Raw genomic sequence first — 17,052 nt, 5'->3', positions numbered from 1 at the left:
AATCAGACTGTACTGTGTCAGCATTCAGAATGTGCTGAGTCAGCAATCAGATTACTGAGTTAGCAATCCTACTGTGCTGAGTCAGCAATCAGACTGTTCTAAAACTGAGACTTTACTGATTCAGCATTCAGACTGTACTTACTCACCAGTCAGATTCTGCTGAGTCAGCATTTGCACTGTTCTGAGTCATTGATCTTACTGTACTGCATCAGCAGTCTGTATTATGTCAGCACTCAGACTGTGCTGCATCAACTTTCAGACTGTGCTCAGTCAGCATTCAAACAATGCTGAGTCTGCATTTAATTTGTGCTGAGTCAGCATTTATTTTCTGCTGAGTCAGTATTCAGAATGTGCTTAGTCCGCATTTTTTGCTGAGTCAGCATTCAGACTGTACTAAGGCAGCAATAATTTTGTGCTGAGTCAGTGCTCATACTGTACTGTGTCAGCATTCAGACTGTGCTGAGTCAGCATCCAGACTGTACTGAATTACTATTCAGAYTGTTCTGAATCAGCATTCATAATTTACTGAGTCAGCAATCATACTGTAYTGAGTTAGTAACATACTGTAATCAGTCAGCATTCAGACTGTGCTGAGTCAGCATTCAGACTGTAATGAGTTAGTAATCCTACTGTGCTGAGTCAGCAATCAGACTGTGCTGAAACTCAGACTTGACTGAGTCAGCATTCAGAATGTGCTGAGTTAGTTTTCAGACTGTGCTGAGTCAGYATTCATAATTTACTGAGTCAGTAATCAYACTGTACTGAGTTAGCAATCCTACTGTGCTGACTCAGCATTCAGACTATACTGAATTACTATTTAGACTGTTCTAAATCAGCATTCATAATTTACTGAGTCGGCAATCATACTGTACTGAGTTAGTACTATACTGAACTCAGTCAGCATTCAGACTCTGCTGAGTCAGCATTCAGACTTTAATTATTCACCAATCTGACTGTACTGTGTCTGCATTCAGACTGTGCTTAGTCAGCATTCAGACTGTGTTAAGTTAGCAACCAGACTGTGCTGAGCTCATGTTCTTATTTTAGCTTTTAATTACCATTAATTGCTATAAACAGGGTTAGTTTTGAGGTTAAGCATTTAGCTTTGAGTTACTGTTTTGATAATTGTACTTTTAGTGACAGTTTTGCCAGGTTTAGCCTTTGYTTTCTGTTACTGTTGCCTATTAGCTACTGTTCTTATTATTTGAAATATTAGCAACTTTTTATCTGATTTTAGCTTCTGTTCAGTTTTTTTGTTGTTGTTGTTGTTTTAACTCCTCAGTCCTTTTAGAAGGTAACTTTTTCACCTGTGTGCAACATAGGTTCGATCCCCTGTCCAGCCGTCTCAGTCGTTGTGTCCTTGGGCAAGACACTTCACCCACCTTGCCTACTGATGGTGGTCAGAGGGTCCGGTGGCGCCGATGCATAGCAGCCCCACCTCTGTCAGTSTGCCCCAGGGCAGCTGTGGCTACAGTGTAGTTTGCCATCATCAGTGTGTGAATGTGAGTGTGAATGGGTGAATGTCTGTTAGTGTAAAGAGCTTTGGGGGTCTGGAGGGACTTGAAAAGCGCTCTATAAGTTCAGTACCATTTACCATTTACCATGTAAGATATTTAGTGTTCAGTGTTCCTTTAAAGAGTGTAATCCTGTCGAGGTTTACTCTGGTCTGGTCTTGTTTCAGGTTTAACAGCATCGGTCAGATCTCTGGCAGGTCTCTGTTGGGCCTCAGGAAGCTGCAGCAGCTGATGGTTCATGGGAACAACCTTCATGCTCTACCTGACGGGGCATTCAGGGACCTGGGATCACTGCAGGTATACCTGCCTGATGCAGGAATCAGTATTTTAAAAGTCAAAACCTCTTATTGTACTTTAGCTAGACTGTTATTACTGTTAACTTTCAGGTTTTGTTTCTGGTTGCGTCAGATGCTGAAGATTAGCTACAACAAGCTGAAGGAGATCAACAGGCGGACCCTCCATGGTCTGTGGTCTTTGACCCGGCTGCACCTGGACCACAACYGTTTAGAGTCCATCCAGCCGGACTCCTTCCAGGGTCTCACCTACCTGCGTCTYCTGCAGCTGGAGGGAAACCGACTTCAACAGCTGCACCCGTCCACCTTCACTACCTTCACGGTACTGGCTCACTTCCACGTGTCCACGCTGCGGCACCTTCAGTTGTCAGATAACGGACTTCAGTCCCTGCCTGCTCGGCTGTTGGAGACCATGCCTCAGCTGGAGGCTCTGTATCTCCATGACAATCCCTGGAGCTGTGACTGCAACATGAGGTGGCTGCAGGACTGGGAGAGAACTTCATCAGGTTAGAGTTTTCTGTAATAACTTTGTGATTACCTCAGATAATGGTTTCCTCAGTTTAAGCAGATCCTAGTCATAAACATTAAAGGTAGCAGGTGTAGTTGTTTCATTTATTTTTCAGAATGGTAAAATGTTGTTCTATTGTTTAGAGAGTTTTTTTACAGCACCATTCTACTTTTCTTTTTGTTATAGGACTTTTGAAATGTAAAAGTGACCGGGCCCTTCCAGGTGGCAGACTGTGTGCCACATGCTCGTCTCCCAGACACCTGAATGGAACAGAACTTCTTGCTGTGGAGCACCTGGTCTGCCACAGTCCAGCGATCAGCCCTCATCATGGGACGGCCCAACAAAAGGACTCTGAGAGTGAGCTGCTGAGCACAGAGGACTTTAAGGAACCATTGGGTAACATGTCTCTGAGCCTGTCTGATGAACATGGGAATAAGGTTGATCTGGACTGCAGTGTTGGCGAGCCTAAAGGACAGATGAAGATCAATTGGAAGCAGGTTAATCTTCATCAGCTGGTCACTAACATCAGCTTCTCAGTGGACCTGGAATGTCCCGTTGACAGAGCAAAGTACGAGCAGATGTGGAGACTGATCGCGTACTACAGCAGTGTCCCGGCACGCTTAAAGCRAGAGGTCATTCTGAGCAAAACTCCTCAGCCAACCTATACTTACAGACAGGACTCCATGCAGGAGACCTTGTACTACACAGGTGTGGAAGTAAAGATGAAGGCCCGGCCCGTCTGGTTGATGCAACCATCTGTAGACCTCCAGCTGAACAGACCGCTGTCATCAGCCAAGAGTATCCAGTTGATTCTGGGTGTAAACCTCTCAAAGACAGTGGACAGTGAACTGGAGAGGAGACAGAGGAGGACATGGGTCATGATCGAGTCAACAAACAGGACTCGTAAAGTTCTCAGTGCTGTAGTGGGAGGTTCGAGTGAAATGCACTGTAACGTGCACGGCTCTGATCACCCGATGGTCCAATGGATGCTGCCGGATGGCTCTAAACTGGACTCAGCTCACAGCAGTGTAGACAGTAGACTGTTTGTGTCCAAAGATGGAAGACTGGTGATTAATGCTGTCAATCATAAAGACATGGGAATTTATTACTGCATTTCCCGGGTTCATGGGGACTTGTCTGTCCTACCTTTCTACCTGGCCGTACATGAATCTTCAAGTCTTCCTCCAGGAGAGGAGACATCTATTAATTCTACTGAGGAGGATCCAGGGAACCCTCTTTCTCTAGACTGCATAGCCTCTGGTTCTCCTGATGCTGACATTAGCTGGATTTTACCAAGTAACTACATAGTTAGTTTCCACACTAACTCATCTAAAGGTTTAGTTTATTCCAATGGTACTCTTTATATCCCAGAGGTTCAGCTATCAGATAGTGGTTATTACAAATGTGTTGCCATTAATCCACTCGGTGTAGATACACTGGTTAAAAAGATTACCGTAGCAAGAGACAAGGGTCTAATCCAGCCCCTGTGGGCTTTTCCCACAGGACCTCAGTCAGCCTCAGGAATTAGCACCCAAATTAAAGTCCCCACAGGGAATACAGGTGAGGAAGCATCAGGAGATGTTGAAATGACTCAAGATGGGGCTCCAATGAGCCGCTCAAATCCTGTTAGAAGGAGGATTACAGGAGGAGTGGTCCTGGGCCGCAGGGTTATCCACCCATCCAGGAAAATGTGGCAGAAACCTCCGCCGCTTCATAAACCAACGGGATCTAATCCTAAAGACAGAAAAATTATTGTTGGGAACAGGAGGAGGATTAATATCTCCAAGGGTAAAATAGACCCCAAGAAATGGGCCGATATTTTGGGAAAGATTCGGGGTAGGAATGCCCAGAATTCCATTACAGAAACACCGGTTCAGTATACAATCCAAAGTAACGTAATGGAACATACAGAGCCACTGAAAACTCCAAACAAGTCATCAGATAGTGTTATTGAACATCAAACAGAGAGSCTGGATCCATCCAGGACACACAGTCAAGGTGTTTCTGAGACATCTGAAAGCTACGCTGTATACAGCCTACATGATGTAAATTCTAACAGCCAAAACACAAACAGCGTGCAGACAACAATAAAACCACAAATAACACAGAGTACACAGAGGGAGTCGGACCAACACACAACTTCAAACGTTTTGTTTTATCTACCCGAGACCACATCTGCTTCCTCACAAGCTATCACTATCTGGCAGGTAGACAGAGACCCTCTAACCAACAGCAGCATAGAGAACAGTAGCATAAATACAGATGCTGACACAGACAAAACAGCTGATCGGTCCAAGGAGCCGAAGAAAAGGCTGAGTAAAGTTAAACCAAAGGGAGCTGCCAGATTTAAAAACAAAAGAAAACACTTTTTTGGTCAAAATCAAACCCTTTCTTCAGTCAACCGTCAGTCAGTCTCAGATTTCAGTGAAACATCAACCATACCACTGTTTCACCCTGAGCCAAGGGATCCAACTATCAGTAGTTTGAAAACTGAAATTCTTCTAACAACAGCATCTCTGAGAACTTCACCTGCTCCCAGTTCTGTCAGAAAGGGAGGGTCTGAACGACAGCGGCCCAACTCTCAGAGAAAGAACGAAGGACGGAAGAAAAAGGCAAACAGACGAAAACACAAGATAAAAACACCAGCCCAGATGTTTACCACCACACCTGTTAACATTGCTTCATCAGTGGTCAACACTGCTGTCTTTACAGAGCTAAAACCAGAAGAATTAAAGGTTACAGTCAGTTTCATTGTTCCATTCACAGAGAGCCAAGAAGCATCATTAGGTACACAGAGTCCTGAAGAAAACACAGTTTATAGGACGGAGTATGATGCAAAYGTTCAACCTTCTTTATTACCATCAAAAGACGCTCAGGTACTCATAAGTAAACCATTGTTCCAAGCTACAGAAGCCACACCAGTGTTTCCACCTGCTTCTCCAGGTACAGACCATGAAAGTACCCCATCTCATGCTGCCTTGGATATCTTTAAAAGTGCATCTCCTCCAGAGGTTTCTGAAGCTGTCACATTAATCTCTCAGCGAAAGATTACAAACAGCCTTCATCTGCTGGATAAACCTTCAGAGGACACTCAGGATTCAAGAGTTGTACTAGAAATGGAACCTTCAGACCCATCAGTCCAGGCTTTTCAAACTGTGACACCTTTGCCAACAGATGTCAAAAACAATCTATCAGTCAATCAACACAGACTTTCTCAAAAGGGTGTAAAGATGCTTTGGAATGAGACAGGAACAGGTTCTTCATTCCTTCCTCCTCCTTTGACCTCAGCTGCTTATGTCGTTGATCTTGGAACAACACCCTCCAGGGACACATCCAGTAGGTTCCATAAAACACCAAGCAGGATTTCTGAGCAAGATTTAGAAACAGACGAGGTTACTGTGTCGACACCTACAGTATCTAACAATTTATATCAAAATGCGATTCTGAAAACTGAGTCAAAGATTGATCAAAGTTTTAAAGAAACTCAAAATATGTGGAACAAAGAAACTGCACCAGCCTCCACTGCCTTTTCTACATCTTACTCTGTAACAACTTCTAGAGCTATGCTACCTGTCACACAACCAGAAATGTCTTCTACAGGAGCAGATACAACAACTTCACTAAGAGTCACCACTCACCGTCCTCAGATTTTACTCAGCCAAACTCTAGATCAACAAATAAACTTCATCACTTCCACATTAGAGTCAAACRGAAAAACTAGCCTCCATTCCACAAAACCATCACCAAGTCAGGAACTACCTGTCACAAATCCAACCTCTGCAGATGTAGAACTATACAACACCCAGACCTCTACCAAAACATCGTCTGTGCTCCAATCAACACCAGATAAACAAGGATCCAAGCCAAGAGGGAAGCCAAGGATAACAAAGAACAGTTTCCAGACTATCACCGTGAAAGCTGGAACACATGCTCAGCTTCCCTGTCAGGTTGAGGGCCAGCCAAGGCCCTTCCTGTCTTGGACTAAAGTTGCTACTGGTATGTATGACTTAACCCAATAATTCAGCTTTTTGTTCACTGTGAGAGTCACAGACATTCTCTCTGCACAAATATTTTTATGGGAATGTGATGTGCTGGTTAGTGCTGATTAGCTGAACTGCCTTAAAGTGGATTGACTCCAAAACATTAATCCAGTGACTACAGTCTTTAAGGCTCATTATAGACTATCCAGTTGGTCATTAGATATTTCGCTAACAGAGAAAACATTTGCTCCAAATACTCAAAAACAAAGATCTGGCACAATATGTTAGAGCTCAGAGCCACTGCCCCTTCCTTCTTAGCCCACTCTATTAGTGAGTTTAGACATAATTTCAGCTCAAATACCCTCAATCGTTTTTCAATTTTAGTGTAGGGGAGCATTGTCTTTAACAAACACTCTGAGTGTGATGTTTTGTCATACTATATGATCATATTGTTATTTTAAGTGTTGATCTAAGTGGCTGTAACTCCATCATGATGTTAGGTTTAAATTCTGGGCGATATACATTCTTTTCAAGGCATGCCAGGACTGCATTTTGCTCAAATCAGAACTAGTTGTTTCTTTGTTTGCAGGTGAAACCATTGCTCAGAACACAAGGATGCAGAAGTCTGAGGTCCACCCAAATGGAACTTTAATCATTTGGACCTCCCAGCCGGTGGACGCAGGCCAGTACCTGTGCGTAGTTCAGAACCAGTATGGTGCAGATGAGATGCTGGTCAACCTGGTTGTCCTGTCCCAACCCCCTCACATCCTCAGACCTCGACAGCAAGACGTCATAGCCTATCTGGGTGATAAAGTCCAACTGGAATGTGTGGCAGAAGGCCACCCTGTACCTCGGATCACGTGGATTCTCCCAAATCATGTCCKAATGGTGGCACCATCGGCTGGTGGACCGTTTCAACAGCACATATCTGTTGATAATAATGGAACACTTTGGATCAGCCAGACCAGTTTTACCAACAGAGGGATTTACAAATGTGTTGGCAGCAATGCAGTTGGCTCCGACACAGTCTCTGTACACCTTTCTGTTTTAGCACTGGCACCCAAGGTCCACCAGAACCAACATGAGAATCTGACCCTTCCAGAGGGTGGCACTGCCTATATAAACTGTACCGCCACAGGTACCCCTCAGCCCRTCATTCACTGGGTCACACCTGATGGCTTACAGCTTTCTGCTTCCCAATCAGTCAGAGGACAGAACCTTAATATCTTTCCAAACGGGACCCTCCACATACGGAAACTGGGCCCCAGAAATTCTGGAATCTATAAGTGCTCAATCACAAACACCAGAGCATCAGCCACTAGAACTGTGACGTTAAACATCAGGAGAGACCAGGTCTCTGCCAAGGCCACCATATTATCTTCATCTCCACAAAGAACCACTGTGATGTATGGAAGTACACTGCTTCTGAACTGTGAAGCAACAGGAGAGCCGGAACCCCGGATCCTCTGGAGGACCCCCTCTAAGAAGTTGGTTGATGCTCAGTACAGGTAATAACATGATGTGATGAACTAAAGAAATAACAGTTTCTCTGAAAATGCTGTGTGAATGCTAAAAGAAGCATAATGCTAGCTAAAAGACAAATGTTGGAATACATTATCAATCAATCAATCAATCAATCAATCAGGCAATCAGTCAATCAATCAATCAATCATTCAAGCAATCAATCTGTCAATCAATCAGTCAGTCAATCAATCATTCAAGCAATCAATCTGTCAATCTGTCAATCAATCAGTCAGTCAATCAATCATTCAAGCAATCAATCAGTCAATCAATCAAATAGTCAGTCAATCAATCATTCAAGCAATCAGTCAATCAATCATTCAGTCAGTCAGTCAGTCAATCAGTCAGTCAGTCAATCATTCAAGCAATCAATCAGTCAATCAATCAAATAGTCAGTCAATCAATCATTCAAGCAATCAATCAGTCAATCAATCAGTCAGTCAATCAGTCAATCAGTCAGTCAATCAATCATTCAATCAATCAATCAATCAATCAGTCAATCAATCAAATAGTCAGTCAATCAATCATTCAAGCAATCAATCAGTCAATCAATCAGTCAGTCAATCAGTCAATCAGTCAGTCAATCAATCATTCAATCAATCAATCAATCAGTCAATCAATCAAATAGTCAGTCAATCAATCATTCAAGCAATCAATCAGTCAATCAGTCAGTCAATCAGTCAATCAGTCAGTCAATCAATCATTCAATCAATCAATCAGTCACTCATTCAAGCAATCAATCAGTCAATCAATCAATCAAGTTTTTTTGTATAACACATTTCAGCAACAAACGTTTAAAATTGTAAAACACTGACTGAAACTAACAAACCCCTAACCAAAATCTACGTAAATGTTACAGAACTGTGACTAAAAACTTAAAGAAAAGTTTAGCTAAATATTCTTTTCAGCACAAACTTTCAAAAATCTAATCGTAAAAAAAAGCTTGATAAAGCACCTAAATTGTAGCAAAAAGTTGAAACAGTAAAAATGTTGCTAAAAGCTTAAGTAATGAAGACCTAGCTTAAATGAACAAAGGTCTAGTTAAAAGCTAAAAGTAGCACAATGGTGGCTAAAAACTAATAGTGGCTAAAGACTAGCTAAAAGCTATGAGTAGCCTACAAAGACAAGAACTGAGCCTGTGCACAGCAGAAGATTAAAAAAGAACAATGTTTTTGAACGTACTGCAGAGATCTGAATGCATTTCAATAGATAAAGTAAAATACTTGAAAAAAGGTCAGTAAGTTTTCTGTGTTTAAGGTCAGTTGACTGGCAGCCATTTTGAATCATGTTACCTCCAACAGTTAATCRGATTAATCAGATGTTCAGAGGTTTGTTAAGTTTGATGAGATAATTTGCTTATAGACCAAAGTAAAACCATTTTTCTTCACCTTCATAACTATGTTGTATAGGATGTTGTAATCCTTGTACTCACCATCACACAGTAAACTGAAGAGTACCTCTTTACTGTTTGGTGCAGTTTTGACCCCAGGATCAAGGTGTCCCTGAACAGCAGTATAACCATCCATTCTGTGACTGAGAAGGACGGTGGTGACTACCTCTGTRTTGCACGGAACAAGATGGGAGACGATTACGTCCAGCTGAGTGTCAGCGTTCTGACCAGACCTGCCAAGATTGACAGGAAGCAACAGAGATCCAGTCAGGAGGTAGTCCATGGTGCAGACCTGAAGGTGGACTGTGTGGCTTCTGGTCTCCCCAACCCAAAGATCAGCTGGGCCCTGCCAGATGGCACCATGGTGAACCCAGTCAAACAAAGAGAGGGAACCAGTGCCAGGCACAGCCGCAGGTATGGACTTTCAGAAATACTGGGTCCAGTTAACTCCTCTGATAAAATCACTGTATACTGATGAAGCAGGCTTTATTTGGATCTCAGCCATCATGAACTTTTAGTTTCCAGTGAATTAATAGAATAAAATCTTAAACTGTTAGTTTTCTAAAGACCTGTTGTTGGTTGAGTAAATATCTTCTTCAGAACAAGAGCAGGCCTGAATGAATGAATACTTTATTTATCCTGGAGGTAAAGGACGCTATCCGAGCAGCAGACATAAAATGCATTTTATAAATGAGATTCATCTTTTCCACAAAGCAGAGCTGGTAAATTTTGAGGTGGAAGACAGTGAGAGATTCTGTCCACACAGGACAGTGCTTCTGAAAACACTGACTTTTTATTGTTGTAGGGTTATTGTCCATAAGAAAACAGTCTTTTAGGAGTCTCAAAACTGTACTTTTGCATCTAGAGAAATAAAGTATGTAAAGAGAACTGAAGTGTCACTGTTGATTTCTTGTTTTGACTGACTAAAAACCATTTTATTTTAAAGGATAACACCTTAGACCCATATCTAAAAGGTCCCTTTGTGGACAACACTCAGAGAGAGTAGGATAAAGACGATTGAAGAAGACTGAAATGAGTGGTCTATGGAGGAGGTGGGATGTATGATCTATGAGATAGACCAGTTTTTCAGTGTCCTCCTGTCCTCCAGACTCAAATGTTCAACAGTTTTATTAATGATCATCTTGAGTCTGCTGGTCATCAACCCCCACATGGGGGTGGTGGACATATTGAAAAGTGTCAACAATGAATTTCCCCTGTGGTCCAAGGTGGATCAGAACCAGTGTCTCTCAAACCTTTAGGACAACTGGCATGCTATCACTAAGTCCAGATTGGATGGATTTCTTAGAAGCCAGTTCTCAGCAGGATGCTTTGCAAAGCACCACCACCTGTTTCTGCTTAGACGTTCAGGACTTGAAGACCAGGRGTCTGATCCAATCAGGGCCAGCGGTAGTCTCTTGATCAGGTTTTTCATCTGGCTCATCATCACAGTGGAGCTCTGTTGGACTGTGTCAGGATGCACCTGTGCGCAACACTGATGTAATTACAGGGCTGTAGCCTTGTCATTAGGAGAATGTAGCCAGGCCACATCAGTGAGCTCAGGCACCACGGTCATGAATACTGACTGCTGCCACCACGCCCCACACAGGATGCTAATCTGCTGCTACCACAACAATAAACCACCACAGCCTCCCTAAGGGCATTGTGTGAATACTCACACTTAACACACTCTATCATGCATAATGAGAAGCATGCTGTGTTCTTAATATATGCTTACAAACCTCAGCAGGATCATGCAGTGACCATCCACAGTCTAGTAGATTATTTATTTTGTATCATGGCCATCATATAAAAATAAACTAATAATTGATATTGTACAATAATTCCTTGCTCATATAATCTTTAGGGCTCTAATTCATGCCATGTATGCTTACATTTCTGAGTTTATAAATCCTGTCATCAGACCATAACAGTCATCCTTTTCTTCTGGTATTTCTCCTAGGTATGTGGTGTTTGACAATGGAACGCTCTACTTTGATGATGTTGGCATGCCAGAGGAAGGGGACTACACCTGCTACGCAGAAAACCAGCTTGGCAAGGATGAGATGAAAGTAAGGGTCAGGGTAAAGACTGCTGTGTCCCCACCACAAATCCAAGACAAAGACTGGAACACTGTCAGAGTTTTCCATGGTCAGACAGTAGCTCTGCAATGCAATGCCAAGAGTGAACCTCTACCTGCCATAATGTGGATGTCTCCAAAAAATAGACTGATTTCACCTGTCCTGGACAAATACCAGATCCTTAATGATGGAACGTTGATTATTCAAAAGGCCCAAGGCTTTGAGGAAGGTAATTACACCTGCTTGGTGAAGAACAGTGCTGGACAAGACCTTAAAGTTACCAGATTGGAGGTCCTGGTAACATCTCCAGTTATCAAYGATCTGAGAGGAGCTGTCAACGTGATAAAGGCAACTGCAGTTCAAGGTCAAAAGAAGCTGCTGGATTGTGTGGCAAAGGGTTACCCTGCACCTCAGATCATGTGGATTCTGCCAGGAAATATTATCCTTTTAGCACCGTACCACACCAGCAAAGTAACAGTTCATCAAAATGGTACTTTGGAAATTCGATCGACCAAACAGACAGACTCAGGTCAGCTGATTTGTCTTGCCCGTAATGATGGAGGGGAGGCCAGACTGGTGGTTAACCTAGATGTCAAAGAAGCTGCTGAAATTACACAAAAGCGAGTTCCTGAAAGGGATAATTTGTCTCTGAGAGTGGGGAATACCATGACTCTGAATTGTTCATTTGAAGGCATAAAACTACCTCATCTGACTTGGATCTTACCTAATGGCACACCTTTGCCCTTTGGTGCTCGRTATTTAAAGTTCTTCCACCAGGASGATGGCTCTTTGATCATCAGCAACCCAACTGTTGCTGAAGCAGGCACGTACCGTTGTCTGGGGCAGAACTCTGCTGGTCCTGTGGAGCGTATGATCACAGTGTCCCCAGGGAGAAAACCAGAGATCCAAAACAGATACATCTCTCCTGTCAGTATCATGAATGGGGAAACACTTTTCCTCCACTGTCAAGCCACTGGTGAGGCCCTTAGACTAACATGGACCCTCCCCAGTGGGGTTGTTCTGAACAAGCTGCAGAGAACTGGAAGGTATGCTATAATGTCCAATGGGACACTGACCATCCGCCAAGCGTCCATCCATGATCGAGGTCCATATGTTTGTATAGCTGCTAACGAATATGGCAGCTCTCTGCTCTCTGTATCAGTAACCGTGGCCACACACCCTCCACAAATCACCAGCAGCCCTCCCTCTGTGACGTATGCTAAACGTGGAGTTGCCATTCAGTTAAACTGTGCAGCGACTGGGGTTCCTAAAGTGGAGTTGGCGTGGGAAACGCCAGATAAAACCCGCTTAGCTGTTAGTGCTCAGCCACGCCTGTTTGGAAATAAGTATGTCCACCCACAAGGGTCCCTCATTATTCAGAATCCAACACAAAGAGATACTGGTGTCTATCGATGCACTGCCAAGAATGCCATTGGCATGGACTCCAAGGCTACATTCCTCAATGTGTTCTAAGGATCTTTATCTTGGTCCACTACCGTACTGTATGCCCAATAAACTGCCTAGTTCAGAGCAACTCATTCTTTTGATTTCAAAAGGCCCATCATTTCTTGAAGGGATTCATATTACCAGGAACAATCAGCTGTAAATGAACACTGAGAGTTTCATTGAGGTTTGTGAAATATTTTGCTAACAAACGAGGTTGACATGTAATAGTTAATGCCAAGGTTTGAGACATGATTTGAAATGTCTTCATTCCATTTCATGCTCACTTTCTGTCAAATACACTGACTTCTAGCCATGTTTGTATTGCTAAGATCCCTCTGCTGTGGTGACCCTCTTTAATCAGGTTATCAGTTGCAGATGTCAACGTATTGACTATTCTCTTTGCCAGTTTCATTAAAATAATGTTCAGTGGTTCTTTTAATAGTTTTTTAGATTTGTTTTCTAGCAACATTTGAAAAACTTAACTGGTCTCTTGAACTCAAAGCCAAAGGTTATTGACCCCAACAAATATTATATTTATTTTATTTTGAGCCAACACCTTTTCTATTCCCACCGCAGACTCAGGCCTACTAGTTTATCTAACTGATACCTTGCAATGCAACTAAATTATTCAGCCTGTTCAAGTTTAGACTTACCAGGACAGAATCTCTAACTTTAAAACTTTCGAGCATTTATGCCTTAATTCCATGATAAAGTAAATTAAGTGGAAACTACTAATGACTCAGGGAAAAGAGTAACAGATGGTAAAATTACTTTTTAAAGCTAATTTTTCAGCAAGAAATTCAGTTTCTATAGACCACTCAGAGGAGATGAGCAACTCTATGAAGACAGTCAAAAACACTTTAAAAAGAAAGTAACAAAATCACAATATATTGGTCTAATCAAATTTGTAATATCAGGTTTGTGACAAAATACAATCTACCGGTCTGTTTTTAATCTAATAAAACAGCTAAAGTGAGGGGAAATCAATGGTGTTGACTTCCATGGGAGGACATTTTGAGATTGAGAAGTCTAATAGTTATGAATTATTAGTAGCTATTAACTCTGTGGTAGACAGAATTGAAAAACTGGAGACGGACATCAGGACTCTGTGGTAGACAGGGCCGAATGACTGGAGAAAGATCTGGGGACACTGTGGTAGACAAATGTGGAAGGACTGGAGAAAGACCTGGGGACACTGTGGTAGACAATGTGGAAGGACTGGAGAAAGACCTGGGGACACTGTGGTAGACAATGTGGAAGGACTGGAGAAAGACCTGGGGACATTGTGGTAGACAGGGTCGAAGGACTGGAGAAAGACCTGGGGACATTGTGGTAGACAGGGTCGAAGGACTGGAGAAAGACCTGGGGACACTGATAGACAGGGTCGAAGGAATAGTGACAGACCTGGGGACACTGTGGTAGACAGGGTCAGAGGACTGGAAACAGACCTGGGGACACTGTGGTAGACAGGGTCGAAGGACTGGAGACAGACCTGGGGACACTGTGGTAGACAGGTTCAACGGACTGGAAACAGACCTGAGGGCACTGTGGTAAACAAAGTTGAAGGACTGGAGACAGACCTGGGGACACTATGGCAGATGGTGTCTAAAGGCTAGGACACTGGTAGACAGACAATAAAGACTGGAGTCAGACCAGTTTTACTTTTTAGTTCTTGTTTATGTTTTGATCAGTGAAAAAACATGAAGCAGAAAACTGGAGTATTATTAGCACAAGTTCTTTTTGACAATGATAACATTTATCTTCATCCTCTCATTTCATAATAAAATGTTTTCAACAGAAATTGTGTACATACATATTTTTTTAGCTAATATCTAAATGTTTTCTTGCTGAACAATGTTGGTTTTCACTTTAATAGTAAATGGACTGTACTTGTTTAGCACCTTTCTACCCAACCAGAGCACTCAAAGCTCTTCACACTACAATCTGTGCAAAGCTAACGTACAATCATCTATGGAGACTAATCAGAGCCAATCACATTCGTACACTGATGGGACACATCAGAGGCATTAGGGGGAAAGTGTCTTGCCCAAGGACACAACAACTGAGACAGCTGGACGGGGGATTGAACCGGTGACCTTCCTGTTCCAGGACGACTCCCCAAACCACTCTGCTAGAGCCGTCCCAAAAGAGGCTGTTTGGATAACCTTATTTAAGGAACTTAATATTTAAACTGTTGATGACAAAACTGTGAATGACCTCAGTTAGGAAAACATTGAGTCTGACAGTCTGACCCTCTGTATCCGATTACTGCTGTCCCAAAACTGATCCAATCAGGAGTTCATACAGACTCATTCAGTTCTAGCTTCTGATAGGAGTTCCCAAATATGTTCCTAATTTGGACCCAAATGAAGTTATACCTTAATCTAGATCAGTTGTTAAATTGTAGCAGAGTCAAAATATTTAACTAAACATTAAAAAAATGTAAATATTGTTTTTGCTTGTCCACATGTTTCTGTATTTACATAATTTATTTAAGGACCACACAAAGTGTTGCACATTTACTGTGATTCATTTACACTTTTTTTGTTCTTGCATGGCTCTAAAATGGTTTGAGTCTTATTTAACTGATAGATTTCAGTTTGTTAATGTTAATAATGAATCTTCTTCTTACACCAGAGTTAGTCATGGAGTTCCTTAGGGTTCAGTGCTTGGACCATTCCTCTTTACTTTGTATATGCTTCCTTTAGGTAAAGTTATTAAACAGCATGGGATAAATTTCCATTGTTATGCTGATGATACTYAGTTATATTTATCCATGAAACCTGATGAATCCAACCAGTTACTTAAACTACAAGCATGTCTTACAGACATAATAACATGGATGACTCTTAACTTTCTGCTTTTGAACTCAGATGAGACAGAGGTTATGGTTCTTGGACCTGATCATCTTAGGGATCAACTTTGTAGCTCTTGTTAACATTTGATATGGGCCACAAGACAAAATGTTTTAGAATTGAGCCATCAACCTGAAAACATGACCAGGACGTGTGTTCTTCTTAGGTTTGGAGATTAAAGCCTAAAAAGTTGCTGTTTTACTGAAAAATGATATAACACATTCTCATGTCGGACTCGTAACATATGGACGCTTGGGCGCGGTACCCCCGTGTCCATCCCGGCCGTCCGCGGCTCTTTTTGGGTTTGGGTGACGTATGGAAAAATGGTTGATTTAGAATAGCTCCAGGGTTCATGGCTCAGCCCATTACTAATCAAACAGCATCATGAAGACCAAGGAGCACAGCAGGGTCTGTGAGCTGTCCTTACGGACGATGGAACAAAACAAAGGAAACAAAAATAAAATGTGTACATTAATTATAAACTGAACCAAACATAATAGAAAATATTGAGTTTTTAACAGTTTAGCCTGATTTAATGTGAGACAGTGAGAAAAACAGCTCAGAGTTTTTATATACAACGTCTGCAAACATCTGGATTCAGCTGTTAACTGGCCTCCAGAAGCACAGATAAGGAAATCCTTCTGGATTAAAGAAGTAGGTCACCATTGCTGTTGGAGACGAGAAACTGGGAGTTCAGCCACATTCTTGTCTTCCAAAGAGGAGAGACATCTGGAGCTTTGAGGAAAAGCTTAGTTCATCATGTTCAGTGTGAAGGAGTTCTCTGAAAACCTTCAGCTTGAATTCTCCCTCTGAGACCTGGTCCTCCTTCCAAATGATCCTTTTCGCTCTGGAACGTCCACTTGTGTTTGAGAAGCAGTTCAGACCTGTTTCCTGTTGTCTTTTTGCTGTCATTAGTGTAAACTAAGGCCTCACTCTTCAGACGGACCACAGTCCAGTTGTCTCTGAGGGACTGTGGATCCTCTGTGAGGAGGTCAAACATCAACAGGTCCTCAAGTAAAACACAAAACTCTGTTTTCTGTGTACGCCTGAGGAGTCTGTGGAAAACAGCTGTTTCAAAGGCCTTCCAGCTCATCTGGACAGATCCAGAACTTGTTGGAGGGATCATGTATTCCCTCTGGTCTGGGAACACATTGGGGTTCCTCAAGTCTTGGTTTCTGTCCTGGACCTGTTGCCCCTGCAGCCCAACCACAGAGAAGTGTTAGAGGATCATCCAGCTCTGTGGGAACCTGGTTCAGTCTGTGGCCCAGTTTCCATCAGCCGGTCCATGCCCCGCCCACAGCTAACGGTTGGTTCACACACAACTCTCAATCATCCTAATTACACAATTATGGGTTTAAAGATCCGGTTGAACCTCTGATCACACAGCAGGCAGCTTGGAGCTCATCAAAGCATGTGTGTGTGTGTGTGTGTGTGTGTGTGTGTGTGTGTGTGTGTGTGTGTGTGTGT

General features: G+C 42.5%; 1 protein-coding gene across 2 annotated transcripts; it reads left to right on the top strand.

Annotated features, from left to right (window-relative positions):
- Nucleotides 1-1,681: 1,681 nt before the first annotated feature.
- Nucleotides 1,682-14,531, top strand: mxra5a (matrix-remodelling associated 5a; the record flags this gene model as incomplete). Of its 2 annotated transcripts, none has more annotated exon segments than XM_014028767.1 (6): nucleotides 1,682-1,811; nucleotides 1,923-2,313; nucleotides 2,502-6,311; nucleotides 6,885-7,803; nucleotides 9,294-9,620; nucleotides 11,167-14,531. In XM_014028767.1, coding segments are annotated over 6 exon segments (7,104 nt in total). In that variant the 3' UTR covers nucleotides 12,758-14,531.
- Between the last annotated feature and the right edge of the window lie 2,521 nt (nucleotides 14,532-17,052).

This window comes from Austrofundulus limnaeus, unplaced genomic scaffold (genome assembly GCF_001266775.1).
Source record: "Austrofundulus limnaeus strain Quisiro unplaced genomic scaffold, Austrofundulus_limnaeus-1.0 Scaffold803, whole genome shotgun sequence".
NCBI classification, from domain to species: domain Eukaryota; kingdom Metazoa; phylum Chordata; class Actinopteri; order Cyprinodontiformes; family Rivulidae; genus Austrofundulus; species Austrofundulus limnaeus.
This window is presented reverse-complemented; position numbering and strand designations above follow the sequence as displayed.